Below are 16666 nucleotides of genomic sequence, written 5' to 3'. Positions count from 1 at the left end.
GCCCGGGAGAAGGAGGAGAGGCCGGCCGAAGGAAAACGACGTAGCAGGAGCGGCGGGAGCTCACTCCGCGCCCCTGCGATACCCCCGTGAAGCTGCTGACCTTCCCCGGGGCTCCCGAGAGAGAGAGAGCCCCGGAGCACAAGGAGAAGGCTGGCGCAGCGAAGGAGACCGGCGCACCAAAACCGGCGAGTGCTGCTGCGAGCCCCAGGGAGGAGGGGCGTCGGGACACGTTGTCGGTGTCCGCCCCCCCTCGAGTGAATCTCCGGTTGTGCCCGAGGCCCAGGAGGCCTCCCACGAAGCCCAGTCCCCCGAGAGGGACTCCGCGTGCCCCCCCAATGGTCTGAGCCCTGCGAGGCTCCACCTGTGGCATTGCCCCCAGAGCCCAAGAGGCTCCACCGTATCATTGCCCCCAGAGCCCGAGTGGCCCCACCCGTTGGCACCCTTTTCCCCAGGGCCGTTAAGGCTCCCACGGGGTCCCTCAGTGGCCCAGCACTTAGTGGGCCACTGCTACGTTTAGCTTTGCCCCGGGCTCCCTGCCATGAACATCGAGACACTTGGGCACCTTGCCCCAGAAAGGCCCGCTGGCCTGTGGATTGCCATGGACCAGGTCTAATGTGATCCCTACACGTATTCTGTGTTGCACCTCTACGGGTGCTCCTGTTGTTGTGTACCTTGTCCTATTTTCCCCCCTTGAATACCAGATGTCCCCTATGTGATTCCTGGCCGTGGTCCCTTGGCCCTGTGCTGTACCTTCTTCCCCGAAGCCCCTACCCGTGCCCCTGGCACCTTGTACGATGTGTGTTCCTATGTGTCCTGCTTAATACAGAATCTATTTTTCATATATATATACTTGGTGTGGAGTTCCTTTGTGGGAGGCCCGGGAGGTTGTTGTTGGTGGGTGCGTGCGCAAATGCTTCACATGTCCTCCGAGATAGGCCTGGCTGCCCGCGCCGCGTTGCCTAGAGGGCGAGCAGGGGTCGACCTTTCATAGGAGTGGTGGTCTCTGACTGGCTGTGGCGCAAGCCCTGGCCGGCCGGGGGTCCCATTTCCTACAAGAAGCTTTTCACTATGTTGAAAAGTTCTCTACTTTTATTCCCGGCAGATTCGATTTTTTGAGGATCCAGAAAGATTGTCACATAAATACTCTCAAATTGAAGTCAGAGAATTAAAAGTAAACAACAAGCTCCCTTGGAGGACAGAGCCTGACATTTGATCTCTGTCGTTGAATGCACAGCAAATGTGACTAGATAAGAACAAGAATTACAGGCCTGTTTACAGAAAGGAGCACTCGTCCAAGAATACAAGTTAGTGTCAAAAGGCTTTGCTCCTGGGGAGGGATGAACTGAATCGGGACAGCCTAAAACAAATAAAGCCAGCAAATAGCAAGCCAGAAAATGTGAGTTACAAACCACAAAGCCAATAGTAAGCAGCAATGGGAATGTATTCCCAGGGAATCTTTCTGAATGTTCCCAAGATGTCTTTTGCAAACCAGACAGCTGTGTTGTCTGGTAGGCTTTGACCTTAAAATTGTATAATGCATGAACATACTTTGTGTGGAAATTTTCATGTACATTTTTAAAGGTTTTTATTGTCTAGCATTTATTATATCAATTATTTGAAACTGTGGTTTTATTTCACTTTTTAACACTTTTTATTCAAATCTGTTTTAATTTAGCTGTTTAAAAGGATGTGTTGATATTTCAGCCGCCCTGCCAGGGCTCTGATGTTGTACATGTTCCTATCATCTACAAATGAATGATTTTTCAATGAATGTGGACGTCCCTCCTGTCTTACTTCTGGTAGATGTTAGTGATGGGTCATGTGTGACAGGAGCGGGTGAGACAGGTGCACATGCATGATGTGCTCCAGCCCTCCCATAGTGTGTATTGGACCACTCTCATTGTGAGCCCCAACCAAACGACAATCTCCTGGGTAGTTTGTGTTACAAATGCTGCTAGTGGTAGTAGTTCCCTAGCATATTTTTTTGTTTCTTCCAATACTGTGCCTTCAGCCACCTGGCAATAGTACAGGAAACTATTCTTTAACTTGTCTTCACCCCATTGCATGTTTTATTCAACCATGCAGAAACTATTTTAAACCAAGAGCTGACCATCAGAGCTTGTAACAGTAATTTCTATTTCTGTGGAAAAACGCTCCTTCTCTGAGCCCTGGCCTTTGTCAAAAGTGTTGTCATTCTGCTGAATTGGTACTCCAGCTCACCCCTTAGTGGAGTAGGGAAGTGTGCACCACTAATGAAGAAAAAGGTTTTGGTTCCACTCATGTGGACACTACAAAGTGGCCTAGGGGGTGGTTGCCCTTCTCAAGGGTGGGGTAAACTCTGGGTTAGTGCTCACAATCGGCTCCTGGGTGAAAGAGCCAGAACCATAACTAAATATTGGTGGGCGAGCTGGGCAATGTTGAGCTACAGATTGAAAAATACTTTGTGTTTTTTAACTACCTTAAGGAAGGGCAGAGAATTTTTTCGGGAACTTTCTTAAAACACGAACAGGTTTAACCTCCAAATTCAATGTGCTGCATAGGAAAGTACAGGATTATTAAGCTAGTTTGTCTCTAAGCATTATGGGCATATAAATGAGAGCTAATTTAGCACTCAATAGTTTGTTTTCCTAGATACTGCTTTAAAACTTTATTTTTAGCTGCTCTTCTCATCACACATGGTATTGTCAGTCTCACTGATGTCAAATCTGCCTTAAACCAACTTATTTGCTCTGATCAACAGCTGTTCAACTCTAAAAATATTGTGGACTCATGGCCGCCCATTCAACTGAGCCGAAGCCCCCTCGCCCTAAGAAACCACCGCAGCCACTAGTCATTCCAAAGAATGCCATCGAGGAGCAACGACTGAAGCTGGAGAGGCTTATGAAGAACCCCGTAAGTGTGGGCTCCGAGAGGAGATTGTGAAGTTAAGAGACTGCATTGATATAAACTCAGAAATAGGACTGCCGAGCCATGTTGGGGATACCACTACGGAAGAGACATGGAAAATTAGCCAAAGACCTAAAAAAGGAGACTTCAGGTTCATAAAGACTATTATGTAAAGAGTTTGACATGAGCTTTTAGGTTAGCGAAGGAACTGGAAATGCAGTAGATGACAGGTAGCAAAGAATGAGCGCAGTCTGCTAACACAATCTCTCTTGTGACGCACAGAATCCTCGTTCTGACCCTCAGAATGTTTGTGAATTTCATGGTAAAATGGTTGCGCTGCATGTGTTTTATTTTGAAGCAAAGCATTGGCTTGATTAATGAAACTCATCTTGCTTCTTAAATAGTGACACTACCTATAGTCACTCCTGTCTTTATCTTCTTTGCGCTTCTGTTCAGTGATTTCTATTGTACTCTTGGACATTTTTTAGGGCCTTGGGGATTTTCACATCTCACCTGCGTGAGCATGCACCTAGCTCTTGGGCTCTCGCTTGGAACACGCTCATTACTTACCATTCATTGGCACTCGTCTTTGCTGCCTTCTAATTGTGCAGCCCTTGCCATATGTCACTTCCTTTTTATGTCTCTGCCTGGCGAAAGCAGCGCATGTGCTGCTCTGCCATGCAGAGGCCTTTTGGAATCGATACTATTCCAGCGTGCACGCGGGTGGACAAACGAGACAGATGTGCATGCGGGGATTGGATGCTTTACTGGCGGCGTGATACACCCGTGTGCACATCTTCTGTCCGTCCCATGACTGGCCGCGCTTGTTTCTATTGGCTCCGCCCTCTATTGTCATCCCCACACCCATCTTGCTGTAACATGCTGCTGTACGTGATTTTCACATGGTTTGCTGCTTAATTTAGATGTCCTCTATTTTAAGCACCCAGCTCTTGCACAGTCTCTTTGGCTCGGCTAACAGGCTTTCATATTTTCACATGGTTTGCGTGTATATGTGTGAGTTTCTGTACCTATGTACATGTGTCCGTGCATATTACATTTGTGTATGTTTGCTTGCATGCATGCACCAGTGTGTGCATGTTCGTATGCCACGCTTGTGTGAATGTGTGGTTCGATCTCTGTATGTATGTATGGATCTATGTATGTGTGTGTGTATGTATACATGTGTGTGTTGGGGCCTGTGTGTTTATGTTCATTCTTTGATTTAAAGTTTCCTCTACATCGACAGCGCCTAGAAATCACCTCCGCTCTCGCTCTGCTTTATAGAAATCCTTCTATATTTTCATTTACTTTCCACATTCCCCGTCCTTGTCTGAGGCATGGTGCACGGTGGGCCTCATAAGTTACTTTTCACTCGAGGCTGTGTATGTGTTTGTATGTCTGCATGTCTCTTTCTTTGTGTGTTTACGCTCCTCTGTGCGCATGTGTCTGTGTCTCTTTAGGTGTTTATTCCCTTGTCTGAGTGGATGTGTTTTTGCTCCGTGTGTGGGTGTGTTTATTTGCACCACAGCCTACATCTCGTTTCTACTTTTACGGCGCCGAAAGGTGCTCGCTGCGCTAATCGGTGCTATAGAAATGCTCCTGGCTACCATGTATCGCTATCTTTCCGCTGCTAAGCCTGTCTTTGGAAGGCGCTATATGGCGGGCTAGGACAGCCCGTACGTTTTCGCTTACTCGTGGCACTGCGTGAGTGTTTCTGTGAGTTCCTGCAAGTGTCGTGCGTGCGCCATCGGTGCGTGGGTTCCAGTGTTAGGTTATGAACTAGATTTCCATTTTTTGGTGAGAAGCCTTATGTCTGGTTACATGTGCATCGTTGTGAGCATCACTGCTTTCGGCGATCACCTTGGCCAATAATCCTTTTAGTCCACCTCTCGCCCGTCAGTGGTCCCCTTCTTCATGAGTGACCCATGTCCCCACCAAAGTACATTTTCTGAAGCCCCTTCCAAGCACCCCCCAAAAGCTGACAGTAAATTGCCGGCTCTCTTCCGTTGTGCGTTTGTTGTAGTTCTGCGCTTGAGACCCCACAAAGGCGCTATATCGTTCCCCTGCTATGATCTAATTAAACTTTTTGTAACGCTTGACATTACCTTATGTTGTTTGTAAATGCTCCCGATTTTGTCTGATAAGAAAGCATCGCGTTGCAGCTAAATTATTTGCCTAAGATCACACAATTAAGAGATCACGGGGGAGCCAGGATAAGTTCTCGTGGTTTCAGGTTCCACTGTCGTTCATAAAGTCTGGACTGAAGGCCAACTACCGCTTAGGCCGGAGGTGTGAAGTTACCAAACACAGGAGGCTCCAGACCGCAGCAAACACATCACCAACCATCAACAAATGCGGTCAAAAGTACAACCGGTTTTATTTCATTTATTGAAAATAAGACAGGAAAGGGACTCTACAACTTACATGTTTAACATGCACTTCGAAATGTGCAGCTATTCCATCGATTTAGTGCGCAGTCACCGTAAACGTTTCTTAGGTCACTTTTTGTTTTTGTGCAGGATGTGTTCCGGTTTCCGAATCAAGTTCGCAACCTTGTATTTACAATCGTGTGGTCCTTGGGTTTTCCAGAGAACGCCCAAATGACCACAGTAGGCCTCGTGCGAGCACGGTGTCAATTGGTCAACGCTGTAGATGGCTTTAATGTTAGGAGTCATTTTTAGGTCTCGGCTAGCGAAGGCTGCACTTGCGCAGTCTCGCTCGCGAGACATAATTACTTGGAGAAGAGGGGCTTGAACCCGCCCCTCTTCTCCATTGGCTGGCCTCTTGAATGCTGGCCAGCCATTGGAGAAGAGGTCAGTCACTCCGAACAGGCCCCGTCCTTTTCGGATTCGGGGGCTTGTTTTTAGCAACTTTTCTAATTATCTCCTCCAGCCAATGGCAGAAGGAGAACACGCCCCCGAATCCGAAAGCGCCGCTGCCTTTCTCCGAGGCATTTCTGCTTCGCCTCGGAGAAAGGCAGTGGTGTGCAAAGCCAGTGGTGTGCTTGTCAATGCTTGTTCTGTTTTTAGTTACGTTATTCAGCTTTCCTTTTTGAGGAGGGTGAGTTCATTCACCTCGAGAGGCTACGTAATGCATTGCTTTAAGGCTGGGAGTTTAAATTGGGACTGGGTCACGGGGTCAGAGTTACATTGCTCTGAGTGGCCTTAAAACGGATAGGTTCCAGGTGGGTGGGATTAGTTGTTGCTTGTTTAGACGAGAAAACAAGCATTCACAGGAGTTGAAGGAGCTGATATTGTTGCCTACCGTCACTTTGAAGATAGGGGGTCGAAAAAAATGAACATGTAGGAAGTAATTCGCCGGATGAATCGCCTTTCCAAGTAAGCCCCCGCCAGATTTCACTGAACCTGGTTACAGCCCGTCTCCGCCCTCATGTTTACATTTTTCCCTTGCTTGCATTTGGCAGATTTCAAAGTCCTACTAGAGCTCGGCGCGGCCAGCAGCAGCTTCCCTCCGAGGGCGGCGGGGAGCGCACCAGTTAGTTCAGTCTCCCTCCCTCTTGGACCCTCGCGTCGGGCACGTCCATGCACATCTGCTTTCTGTTCAGTGTTTCCTGCAGGGGATGTCGGCAGAATGAGGAGGCCGTCGCGCACTGCCTTCGCTTCTCTGGGAAGGTAGGTGGCTTCCATGGTGGACTGAACACACCAGGGTAACGTGGGCGCAATGCAGCCACTAGGCGCTAGGTCTCAAGGAAACTAGAAAAAAACGTGCATCTTAATCTTGACACCAAGTTGCACGAATGTTTGACGCTCTATTTCTTGCACGTGTGCAAGTTAAATAGGCAGCCTCTGGTTTCCTAACGATGCGCTTTCCCGAACTTGGGGCTTGTAGCTGCGACGTAGCTGCCCGGTGGCACGAGGGGATGACGCTCGTAAGGGGTGGGGGGCGGAGGGGAGAAATGTCACAGCCTCGCGGGAAGGAGTGCAGCCCGGGGCTTGTCCAGGGCTGCCCGAGAGAAGCGTTTATTTGTAAAATAGGAAGGTAATCCGCCGCCTGAGCCAGTGCCATGGTGCCCACGGAAGGTGTGTTAGCTTGATTTGAACTTTACTTTTTTTTCGCCTGGTAGTTGTGCGGACCGGCCTTGGTTCTCTGGCTTGTTTACCTAGCTGGCTTTGGTTTGCCTCTGTGTTTTCACATGTGGTGAATGGTCTGGAAAGGGGATAGCTGTGGGACGGGGAGTGTGGCTGAAAGAAAGAAATGCCTTTTTAGGTCTCGGGTAGCGAAGGCTGCGCTTGCGCAGTCTCGCTCGCGAGATATAACAAGCATTTACAATGCAATGGTCTCTGCATTGGAAAAGTTAGAGCTATTGGCATTGCTCATGACATTATTTTTGTTTATGTTTTTGTTTTTAAAACATTTAAAGAAACAGCATTGTTATTTACAATGTCAATAGCTTAATCACTCTCAAATGCGAGACCTATTGCATTTGAACCCACACACAGAGCCACCTACACACACACACTGATTAAGCTATTGACATTGTAAATAACAATGCCGTTTCTTTACATGTTTTAAAAACAAAAACATAAACAAAAATAATGTCATGAGCAATGCCAATAGCTCAAACTTTAACAATGCCGAGACCGTTGCATTGTAAATGCTTGTTAATCTGTGCCTTGCAGGAAACTTTCAGGGTTGTGAATCTATAAAGTTAACAATTTGTCGTGTAGGGTGTGGCAGTTAACCCGCAGAATTAACAATTGACTCATGATTCCATTTATTAAGATTTAAAAAAAAAAAAAATGTTTTCACATTTTCGAAACGCGCCTCTGTTCCCAGGCACGTGGATTCCGCCAGTGAGATTAAGTTAATTTGTCTGTTTTGTGTCAAATGACGAGTGGTTCATAGACATCTCTACTCTTCGGAGACACGTCATTTATGAAGTCAAGATATCTGCTGTGTTTACGAGACGGCGAAGTCACGGACAGCTGCAGACGAGGTTCTAAATCCGTCTATTGCAAGTGCAGGCCGCTTCACGGCCACTCTCTTCATGGTGTGTGACCGACAGGATGCAAATAATTCATAGAGAGGCAGAAATGGCATTATAACTGTGAATGCCTACGGGTTCAGGCGCTACAAAATGGTATGGATTAGGCCGAAAAGAACAACGAAAGCGCACTGTAATGCAACAAAGTCGCAAACTTGTGTGACTCCCAGGTGGTGGCTCTTGCACCTAAACTACCCGTATTTGAATTTATATACATTAGGAGAAACAAACCAGGATTTAGCTGTATAAAACAGTCATATGAAATTAAAAAATATGTTTTTGAAATGTTCTAGTTACCAATAGGTAGGCAATACCAGTAAAACTTCATGATGCGTTTTCCACCTGAATAAGATAAATGTAATCGGCACACCAGAAGTAGCCCGCTGTTTTTTAACCCAATCCTGTTTTGTCTATTAGTAATAAACAAATAACTACCTTGACGCCCTGGTTAAAAAGTCATCAAGTTTGCCCGTCTGAGCTCAGGTATGTTCAGCCTCCGAGGGAAGGCCTCCTCACCCGGCAACACTGCTTTTTTCCACATAAGTGAAGGCCTGCCCTGCAGCGCACCGGTGTCAGCAGCGTGCAGTGGTGTTTCATAAACCAGCATTGAAAATGCAATAGGTCTCGCCTTTGATTAAGTTAAAGCCATTTGCTTTGCTAATGGTATTGTATAGCAAAGCAAATGGCTTTAACTTGATGAAAGGCGAGACCTATTGCATTTTTAATGCTTGTTTTCTGTGACGCAGGGACCAATCACAAATTGCTCCTATTTGAAAATTTCCCAACGCTGCTCGATCTGTGATTCGGGTATTAGTTCATCTGGAAAAAAAGCACTTTGGCACGATTAATGCTGGTCACATCATAGTACTTTTATTTACCTTCATCCGCCCACCTAGTCTCTCTTTCTCCCTCCTCCCCCTCCAGCTGAGTCTCTGTTTCTTCTCCCCCTCTCACCTGTCTTGTTCCTTTTTAGGTCTCGCCTGGCGTTAGCAGCGCACATGTGTTGCTCTCGCCATGCAAGGGCTTCTTGGAATCAATACGGTTCCAGAAGCCGTGTGTCCGCTCCGCCTGCAATTGTTATTGCCGCATGTCGGTTTTCGTCACTAATTATGCTAAACATGCTTCATTCATTGCACAGGAGGGTTTTTAGTTGCAGAGTGCATGTGCAGACTACTCATGTTGCACTGTCTGAGCTCGCCCATACACCTCCCACTCAGTTTGTTCCACCCCCACCTTCAAAGACCCATCTAAAACCCTCTCTGTGCCAGTCTCACCTACACTGTCATAGTGCTCTCTATACTACCCCTACCCCCTCCCCTCAGGCTTCAGGAACGCATTCCCGTCGCTGCTCATTCATCCAACGGTGTTTACTGTCCCATCCCCATGCACGCCCGTGTGCTACCGCCAAAACCGGTCTACGCGCCCTTCATGGAGCAGTATATTTACAGCACGCGCTGCTTGCTGCTTTCGTTGGCTTCACCGCGTTGGAGGTCTTGATGGGGGGAAGGTTTGCACGGTGGTTCCCTAGGGTCGCTACTATCTATGTTAATCAGCCACAACCTCTTTTCCGAGCAGTACTCATTTGTGAGTAAGTTTGAAAGGTTCTGTTTTTACCTGTTTTTCTGGAGCACCTGTAGTTTTAGGTCTATGCTATTATTTGTGCAGTCTGATTTAGCGCGCATTTTATCCACAGGTAGTAGAGCGCTTTACAATGAAACGCAGCATTACATGGAAGTTTAGGAGTGACACGTTATATTGTTCATTCCATCCACCCACCCACTAGACGCTAAGCAGCCGGGCACCGTAACTTTGCAGCGCTCCAAGGTAAAGCTTAATGTTTACGCAAGTTGGCGCTTTACAAAACAAACAGTTTGAGTTCATAAACTGACACACTCTTGCTCTCTCCTGCGAACTGGGTGTGTTCATGGACCCTAATTATATGCTGTTGGGTGTTTTATTGTGTGTTTCTCCATCTCAGTCTGGGGAACTCAAATTAATTAAAATATTTTTAATAATGCTGAACACATTGAGCAGAAACTATCTTTTAACTCTAATTTGAATCCCAACGGCGGAAAATATTGCCCTATTTTCTGAAGCGGTTTTCCAGCCTCTGCCATCCCCAGGACCACCCCATCCCCAGGACCACCCCCAGGATACATTGCACCCCAGTGAGTTATGAAAATAACGCGGATTTCTGCACTCAGGATTGTTCTGCGTTCTTACAGTGGGCTCCTCACCTCGTGGAATCTGTTTCCAGCATGTTGAAATAATTATCCGCTCCTTTGCTTTGGAGAATGAATGTGTAGCAAATTCACGTGTCCCAACTGCACCCCTCCCTCCTCTGTCCGAAAGCGGTCATGAAATGTATATTTCACGGCTCGAGTTCTACTTGTGTTTTAAAAGGCTCCCTGATGTGTCCACTTGATCTCTGACATGTGTTGACTGACGGACACGCATGCAGTGGGCACGGCTCGCGGCCAGCCCCTCTTTCTTCACCCCCCTCCCTCCCACCAGGCACCTGTTGCTTCTTCCCTTGTGACCCCTGTTTCTTTTCCACCTCTCTCCCACCCGCCCGGCCCCTGTTTCTTTCCCCTCCCACCCACCCGTCCCCTGTTTCTCCTCCCCCTCCCTCCCACCCACCCCTCCCCTGTTTCTCCTCCCCCTCCCTCCCACCCACCCCTCCCCTGTTTCTCCTCCCCCTCCCTCCCACCCACCCCTCCCCTGTTTCTCCTCCCCCACCCACCCGTCCCCTGTTCTCCTCCCCACCCACCTGTCCCCTGTTCCTCCCCCACCCACCCACCCCCTGTTCCTCCCCCACCAACCCACCCACCCGTCCCCTGTTTCTTCTCCCCACCCACCCGTCCCCTGTTTCTTCTCCCCTCCCACCCACCCGTCCCCTGTTTCTTCTCCCCTCCCACCCACCCGTCCCCTGTTTCTTCTCCCCTCCCACCCACCCGTCCCCTGTTTCTTCTCCCCTCCCACCCACCCGTCCCCTGTTTCTTCTCCCCTCCCACCCACCCGTCCCCTGTTTCTTCTCCCCTCCCACCCACCCGTCCCCTGTTTCTTCTCCCCTCCCACCCACCCGTCCCCTGTTTCTTCTCCCCTCCCACCCACCCGTCCCCTGTTTCTTCTCCCCTCCCACCCACCCGTCCCCTGTTTCTTCTCCCCTCCCACCCACCCGTCCCCTGTTTCTTCTCCCCTCCCACCCACCCGTCCCCTGTTTCTTCTCCCCTCCCACCCACCCGTCCCCTGTTTCTTCTCCCCTCCCACCCACCCGTCCCCTGTTTCTTCTCCCCTCCCACCCACCCGTCCCCTGTTTCTTCTCCCCTCCCACCCACCCGTCCCCTGTTTCTTCTCCCCTCCCACCCACCCGTCCCCTGTTTCTTCTCCCCCTCCTTCCCACCCACCCGTCCCCTGTTTCTTCTCCCCCTCCTTCCCACCCACCCGTCCCCTGTTTCTTCTCCCCCTCCCACCCACCCGTCCCCTGTTTCTTCTCCCCCTCCCACCCACCCGTCCCCTGTTTCTTCTCCCCCTCCCACCCACCCGTCCCCTGTTTCTTCTCCCCCTCCCACCCACCCGTCCCCTGTTTCTTCTCCCCCTCCCACCCACCCGTCCCCTGTTTCTTCTCCCCCTCCCACCCACCCGTCCCCTGTTTCTTCTCCCCCTCCCACCCACCCGTCCCCTGTTTCTTCTCCCCCTCCCACCCACCCGTCCCCTGTTTCTTCTCCCCCTCCCACCCACCCGTCCCCTGTTTCTCCTCCCCCTCCCACCCACCCGTCCCCTGTTTCTCCTCCCCCTCCCACCCACCCGTCCCCTGTTTCTCCTCCCCCCTCCCACCCACCCGTCCCCTGTTTCTCCTCCCCTCCCACCCACCCGTCCCCTGTTTCTCCTCCCCTCCCACCCACCCGTCCCCTGTTTCTTCTCCCCTCCCACCCACCCGTCCCCTGTTTCTTCTCCCCTCCCACCCACCCGTCCCCTGTTTCTTCTCCCCTCCCACCCACCCGTCCCCTGTTTCTTCTCCCCTCCCACCCACTCACCCACCCGTCCCCTGTTTCTTCTCCCCCTCCCACCCACCCGTCCCCTGTTTCTTCTCCTGCCCTCCCACCCACCCGTCCCCTGTTTCTTCTCCTGCCCTCCCACCCACCCGTCCCCTGTTTCTTCTCCCCCTCCCACCCACCCGTCCCCCCTCCCACCCACCCGTCCCCTGTTTCTTCTCCCCCTCCCACCCACCCGTCCCCTGTTTCTTCTCCCCCTCCCACCCACCCGTCCCCTGTTTCTTCTCCCCCTCCCACCCACCCGTCTCCTGTTTCTTCTCCCTCCTCCTTCCCACCCGCCCGTCCCCTGTTTCTTCTCCCCCTCCCACCCACCCGTCCCGTTTCTTCTCCCCGCTCCTTCACACCCGCCCGTCCCCTGTTTCTTCTCCCCCCTCCTTCCCACCCACCCGTCCCCTGTTTCTTCTCCCCCTCCCACCCACCCGTCCCGTTTCTTCTCCTCGCTCCTTCACACCCGCCCGTCCCCTGTTTCTTCTCCCCCTCCTTCCCACCCACCCGTCCCCTGTTTCTTCTCCCCCTCCCACCCACCCGTCCCCTGTTTCTTCTCCCCCTCCCACCCACCCGTCCCCTGTTTCTTCTCCCCCTCCCACCCACCCGTCCCCTGTTTCTTCTCCCCCTCCCACCCACCCGTCCCCTGTTTCTTCTCCCCCTCCCACCCACCCGTCCCCTGTTTCTTCTCCCCCTCCCACCCACCCGTCCCCTGTTTCTTCTCCCCCTCCCACCCACCCGTCCCCTGTTTCTTCTCCCCCTCCCACCCACCCGTCCCCTGTTTCTTCTCCCCCTCCCACCCACCCGTCCCCTGTTTCTTCTCCCCCTCCCACCCACCCGTCCCCTGTTTCTTCTCCCCCTCCCACCCACCCGTCCCCTGTTTCTTCTCCCCCTCCCACCCACCCGTCCCCTGTTTCTTCTCCCCCTCCCACCCACCCGTCCCCTGTTTCTTCTCCCCCTCCCACCCACCCGTCCCCTGTTTCTTCTCCCCCTCCCACCCACCCGTCCCCTGTTTCTTCTCCCCCTCCCACCCACCCGTCCCCTGTTGCTTCTCCCCCTCCCACCCACCCGTCTCCTGTTTCTTCTCCCCCCTCCTTCCCACCCGCCCGTCCCCTGTTTCTTCTCCCCCCTCCCACCCACCCGTCCCCTGTTTCTTCTCCCCCCACCTTCCCACCCGCCCGTCCCCTGTTTCTTCTCCCTCCTCCTTCCCACCCACCCGTCCCCTGTTTCTTCTCCCCGCTCCCACCCGCCCGTCCCCTGTTTCTTCTCCCCCCTCCTTCCCACCCACCCGTCCCCTGTTTCTTCTCCCCCTCCCACCCACCCGTCCCCTGTTTCTTCTCCCCCCTCCTTCCCACCCGCCCGTCCCCTGTTTCTTCTCCCTCCTCCTTCCCACCCACCCGTCCCCTATTTCTTCTCCCCCTCCCACCCGCCCGTCCCCTGTTTCTTCTCCCCCTCCCACCCACCCGTCCCGTTTCTTTTCCCCGCTCCCACCCGCCCGTCCCCTGTTTCTTCTCCCCCCTCCTTCCCACCCACCCGTCCCCTGTTTCTTCTCCCCCTCCCACCCGCCCGTCCCCTGTTTCTTCTCCCCCTCCCACCCACCCGTCCCCTGTTTCTTCTCCCCCTCCCACCCGCCCGTCCCCTGTTTCTTCTCCCCCTCCCACCCGCCCGTCCCCTGTTTCTTCTCCCCCTCCCACCCGCCCGTCCCCTGTTGCTTCTCCCCCCTCCCACCCACCCGTCCCCTGTTGCTTCTCCCCCCTCCCACCCACCCGTCCCCTGTTGCTTCTCCCCCTCCCACCCACCCGTCCCCTGTTGCTTCTCCCCCTCCCACCCACCCGTCCCCTGTTGCTTCTCCCCCTCCCACCCACCCGTCCCCTGTTGCTTCTCCCCCTCCCACCCACCCGTCCCCTGTTGCTTCTCCCCCTCCCACCCACCCGTCCCCTGTTGCTTCTCCAGTCCCCTGTTGCGTCTCCCCCTCCCACCCACCCGTCCCCTGTTGCTTCTCCCCCTCCCACCCACCCGTCCCCTGTTGCTTCTCCCCCTCCCACCCACCCCCTGTTGCTTCTCCCCCTCCCACCCACCCATCCCCTGTTGCTTCTCCCCCTCCCACCCACCCGTCCCCTGTTGCTTCTTCCCCTCCCACCCACCCATCCCCTTTCTTTTCACCCACCCGTCCCCTTTCTTTTCACCCACCCGTCCCCTCTTTCTTTTCACCCACCCGTCCTCTCTTTCTTTTCACCCACCCGTCCCCTCTTTCTTTTCACCCACCCGTCCCCTCTTTCTTTTCACCCACCCGTCCCCTCTTTCTTTTCACCCACCCGTCCCCTCTTTCTTTTCACCCACCCGTCCCCTCTTTCTTTTCACCCACCCGTCCCCTCTTTCTTTTCACCCACCCGTCCCCTCTTTCTTTTCACCCACCCGTCCCCTCTTTCTTTTCACCCACCCGTCCCCTCTTTCTTTTCACCCACCCGTCCCCTCTTTCTTCTCCCCCTCCCACCCACACACCCGTCCCCTCTTTCTTCTCCCCCTCCCACCCACCTGTCCCCTGTTTCTTCTCCCCCTCCCCCTCCCACCCACCCACCCGTCCCCTGTTTCTTCTCCCCCCCTCCCTCCCACCCGTCCCCTGTTTCTTCTCCCCCCTCCCTCCCACCCGTTCCCTGTTTCTTCTCCCCCCCTCCCTCCCACCCGTCCCCTGTTTCTTCTCCCCCCCTCCCTCCCACCCGTCCCCTGTTTCTTCTCCCCCCCTCCCTCCCACCCGTCCCCTGTTTCTTCTCCCCCTCCCTCCCACCCGTCCCTTGTTTCTTCTCCCCCTCCCTCCCACCCGTCCCTTGTTTCTTCTCCCCCTCCCTCCCACCCGTCCCTTGTTTCTTCTCCCCCTCCCTCCCACCTGTCCCTTGTTTCTTCTCCCCCTCCCTCCCACCCGTCCCTCGTTTCTTCTCCCCCTCCCTCCCACCCGTCCCTCGTTTCTTCTCCCCCTCCCTCCCACCCGTCCCTTGTTTCTTCTCCCCCTCCCTCGCACCCGTCCCTTGTTTCTTCTCCCCCTCCCTCCCACCCGTCCCTTGTTTCTTCTCCCCCTCCCTCCCACCCGTCCCTTGTTTCTTCTCCCCCTCCCACCCGTCCCCTGTTTCTTCTGCCCGTCCCCTGTTTCTTCTCCCCCTCCCACCCACCCGTCCCCTGTTTCTTCTCCCCCTCCCACCCGTCCCCAGTTTCTTCTCCCCCCTCCCACCCACCCGTCCCCTGTTTCTTCTCCCCCCTCCCACCCACCCGTCCCCTGTTTCTTCTCCCCCCTCCCACCCACCCGTCCCCTGTTTCTTCTCCCCCTCCCACCCACCCGTCCCCTGTTTCTTCCCGTCCCCTGTTTCTTCCCGTCCCCTGTTTCTTCTCCCCCCTCCCACCCACCCGTCCTCTGTTTCTTCTCCCCCCTCCCACCCACCCGTCCTCTGTTTCTTCTCCCCCCTCCCACCCACCCGTCCTCTGTTTCTTCTCCCCCCTCCCACCCACCCGTCCTCTGTTTCTTCTCCCCCCTCCCACCCACCCGTCCTCTGTTTCTTCTCCCCCCTCCCTCCCACCCGTCCTCTGTTTCTTCTCCCCCCTCCCACCCACCCGTCCTCTGTTTCTTCTCCCCCCTCCCACCCACCCGTCCTCTGTTTCTTCTCCCCCACCCACCCGTCCCCTGTTTCTTCTCCCCCACCCACCCACCCGTCCCCTGTTTCTTCTCCCCCACCCACCCACCCGTCCCCTGTTTCTTCTCCACCACCAACCCACCCGTCCCCTGTTTCTTCTCCACCACCCACCCACCCGTCCCCTGTTTCTTCTCCCCCTCCCTCCCACCCGTCCCTTGTTTCTTCTCCCCCTCCCTCGCACCCGTCCCTTGTTTCTTCTCCCCCCTCCCTCGCACCCGTCCCTTGTTTCTTCTCCCCCTCCCTCCCACCCGTCCCTTGTTTCTTCTCCCCCTCCCTCCCACCCGTCCCTTGTTTCTTCTCCCCCTCCCTCCCACCAGTCCCTTGTTTCTTCTCCCCCTCCCTCCCACCCGTCCCTTGTTTCTTCTCCCCCTCCCACCCGTCCCCTGTTTCTTCTCCCCGTCCCCTGTTTCTTCTCCCCCTCCCACCCACCCGTCCCCTGTTTCTTCTCCCCCTCCCACCCGTCCCCTGTTTCTTCTCCCCCCTCCTTCCCACCCACCCGTCCCCTGTTTCTTCTCCCCCTCCCACCCACCCGTCCCGTTTCTTCTCCTCGCTCCTTCACACCCGCCCGTCCCCTGTTTCTTCTCCCCCTCCTTCCCACCCACCCGTCCCCTGTTTCTTCTCCCCCTCCCACCCACCCGTCCCCTGTTTCTTCTCCCCCTCCCACCCACCCGTCCCCTGTTTCTTCTCCCCCTCCCACCCACCCGTCCCCTGTTTCTTCTCCCCCTCCCACCCACCCGTCCCCTGTTTCTTCTCCCCCCTCCCACCCGTCCCCTGTTTCTTCTCCCCCTCCCACCCACCCGTCCCCTGTTTCTTCTCCCCCTCCCACCCACCCGTCCCCTGTTTCTTCTCCCCCTCCCACCCACCCGTCCCCTGTTTCTTCTCCCCCTCCCACCCACCCGTCCCGTTTCTTCTCCTCGCTCCTTCACACCCGCCCGTCCCCTGTTTCTTCTCCCCCTCCTTCCCACCCACCCGTCCCCTGTTTCTTCTCCCCCTCCCACCCACCCGTCCCCTGTTTCTTCTCCCCCTCCCACCCACCCGTCCCCTGTTTCTTCTCC

General features: G+C 54.2%; 1 protein-coding gene across 1 annotated transcript in view; it reads left to right on the top strand.

The window, feature by feature from the left end:
* PRKRIP1 (PRKR interacting protein 1) overlaps positions 1 to 16666 on the top strand; it is a 166697-nt gene that overhangs the window by 54291 nt on the left and 95740 nt on the right. Inside the window, exon 2 of the mRNA XM_085649599.1 lies at positions 2741 to 2892. Within this exon, the coding sequence (XP_085505725.1) occupies positions 2770 to 2892 (123 nt within the window). The 5' untranslated portion in view covers positions 2741 to 2769. The remainder of the gene's footprint in view (positions 1 to 2740; positions 2893 to 16666) is intronic.

This window comes from Triturus cristatus, chromosome 3_2 (genome assembly GCF_964204655.1).
Source record: "Triturus cristatus chromosome 3_2, aTriCri1.1, whole genome shotgun sequence".
Lineage (NCBI taxonomy): Eukaryota > Metazoa > Chordata > Amphibia > Caudata > Salamandridae > Triturus > Triturus cristatus.
Note: the sequence above shows the minus strand (reverse complement) of the source record. Positions and strands in the feature narration are given on the sequence as shown.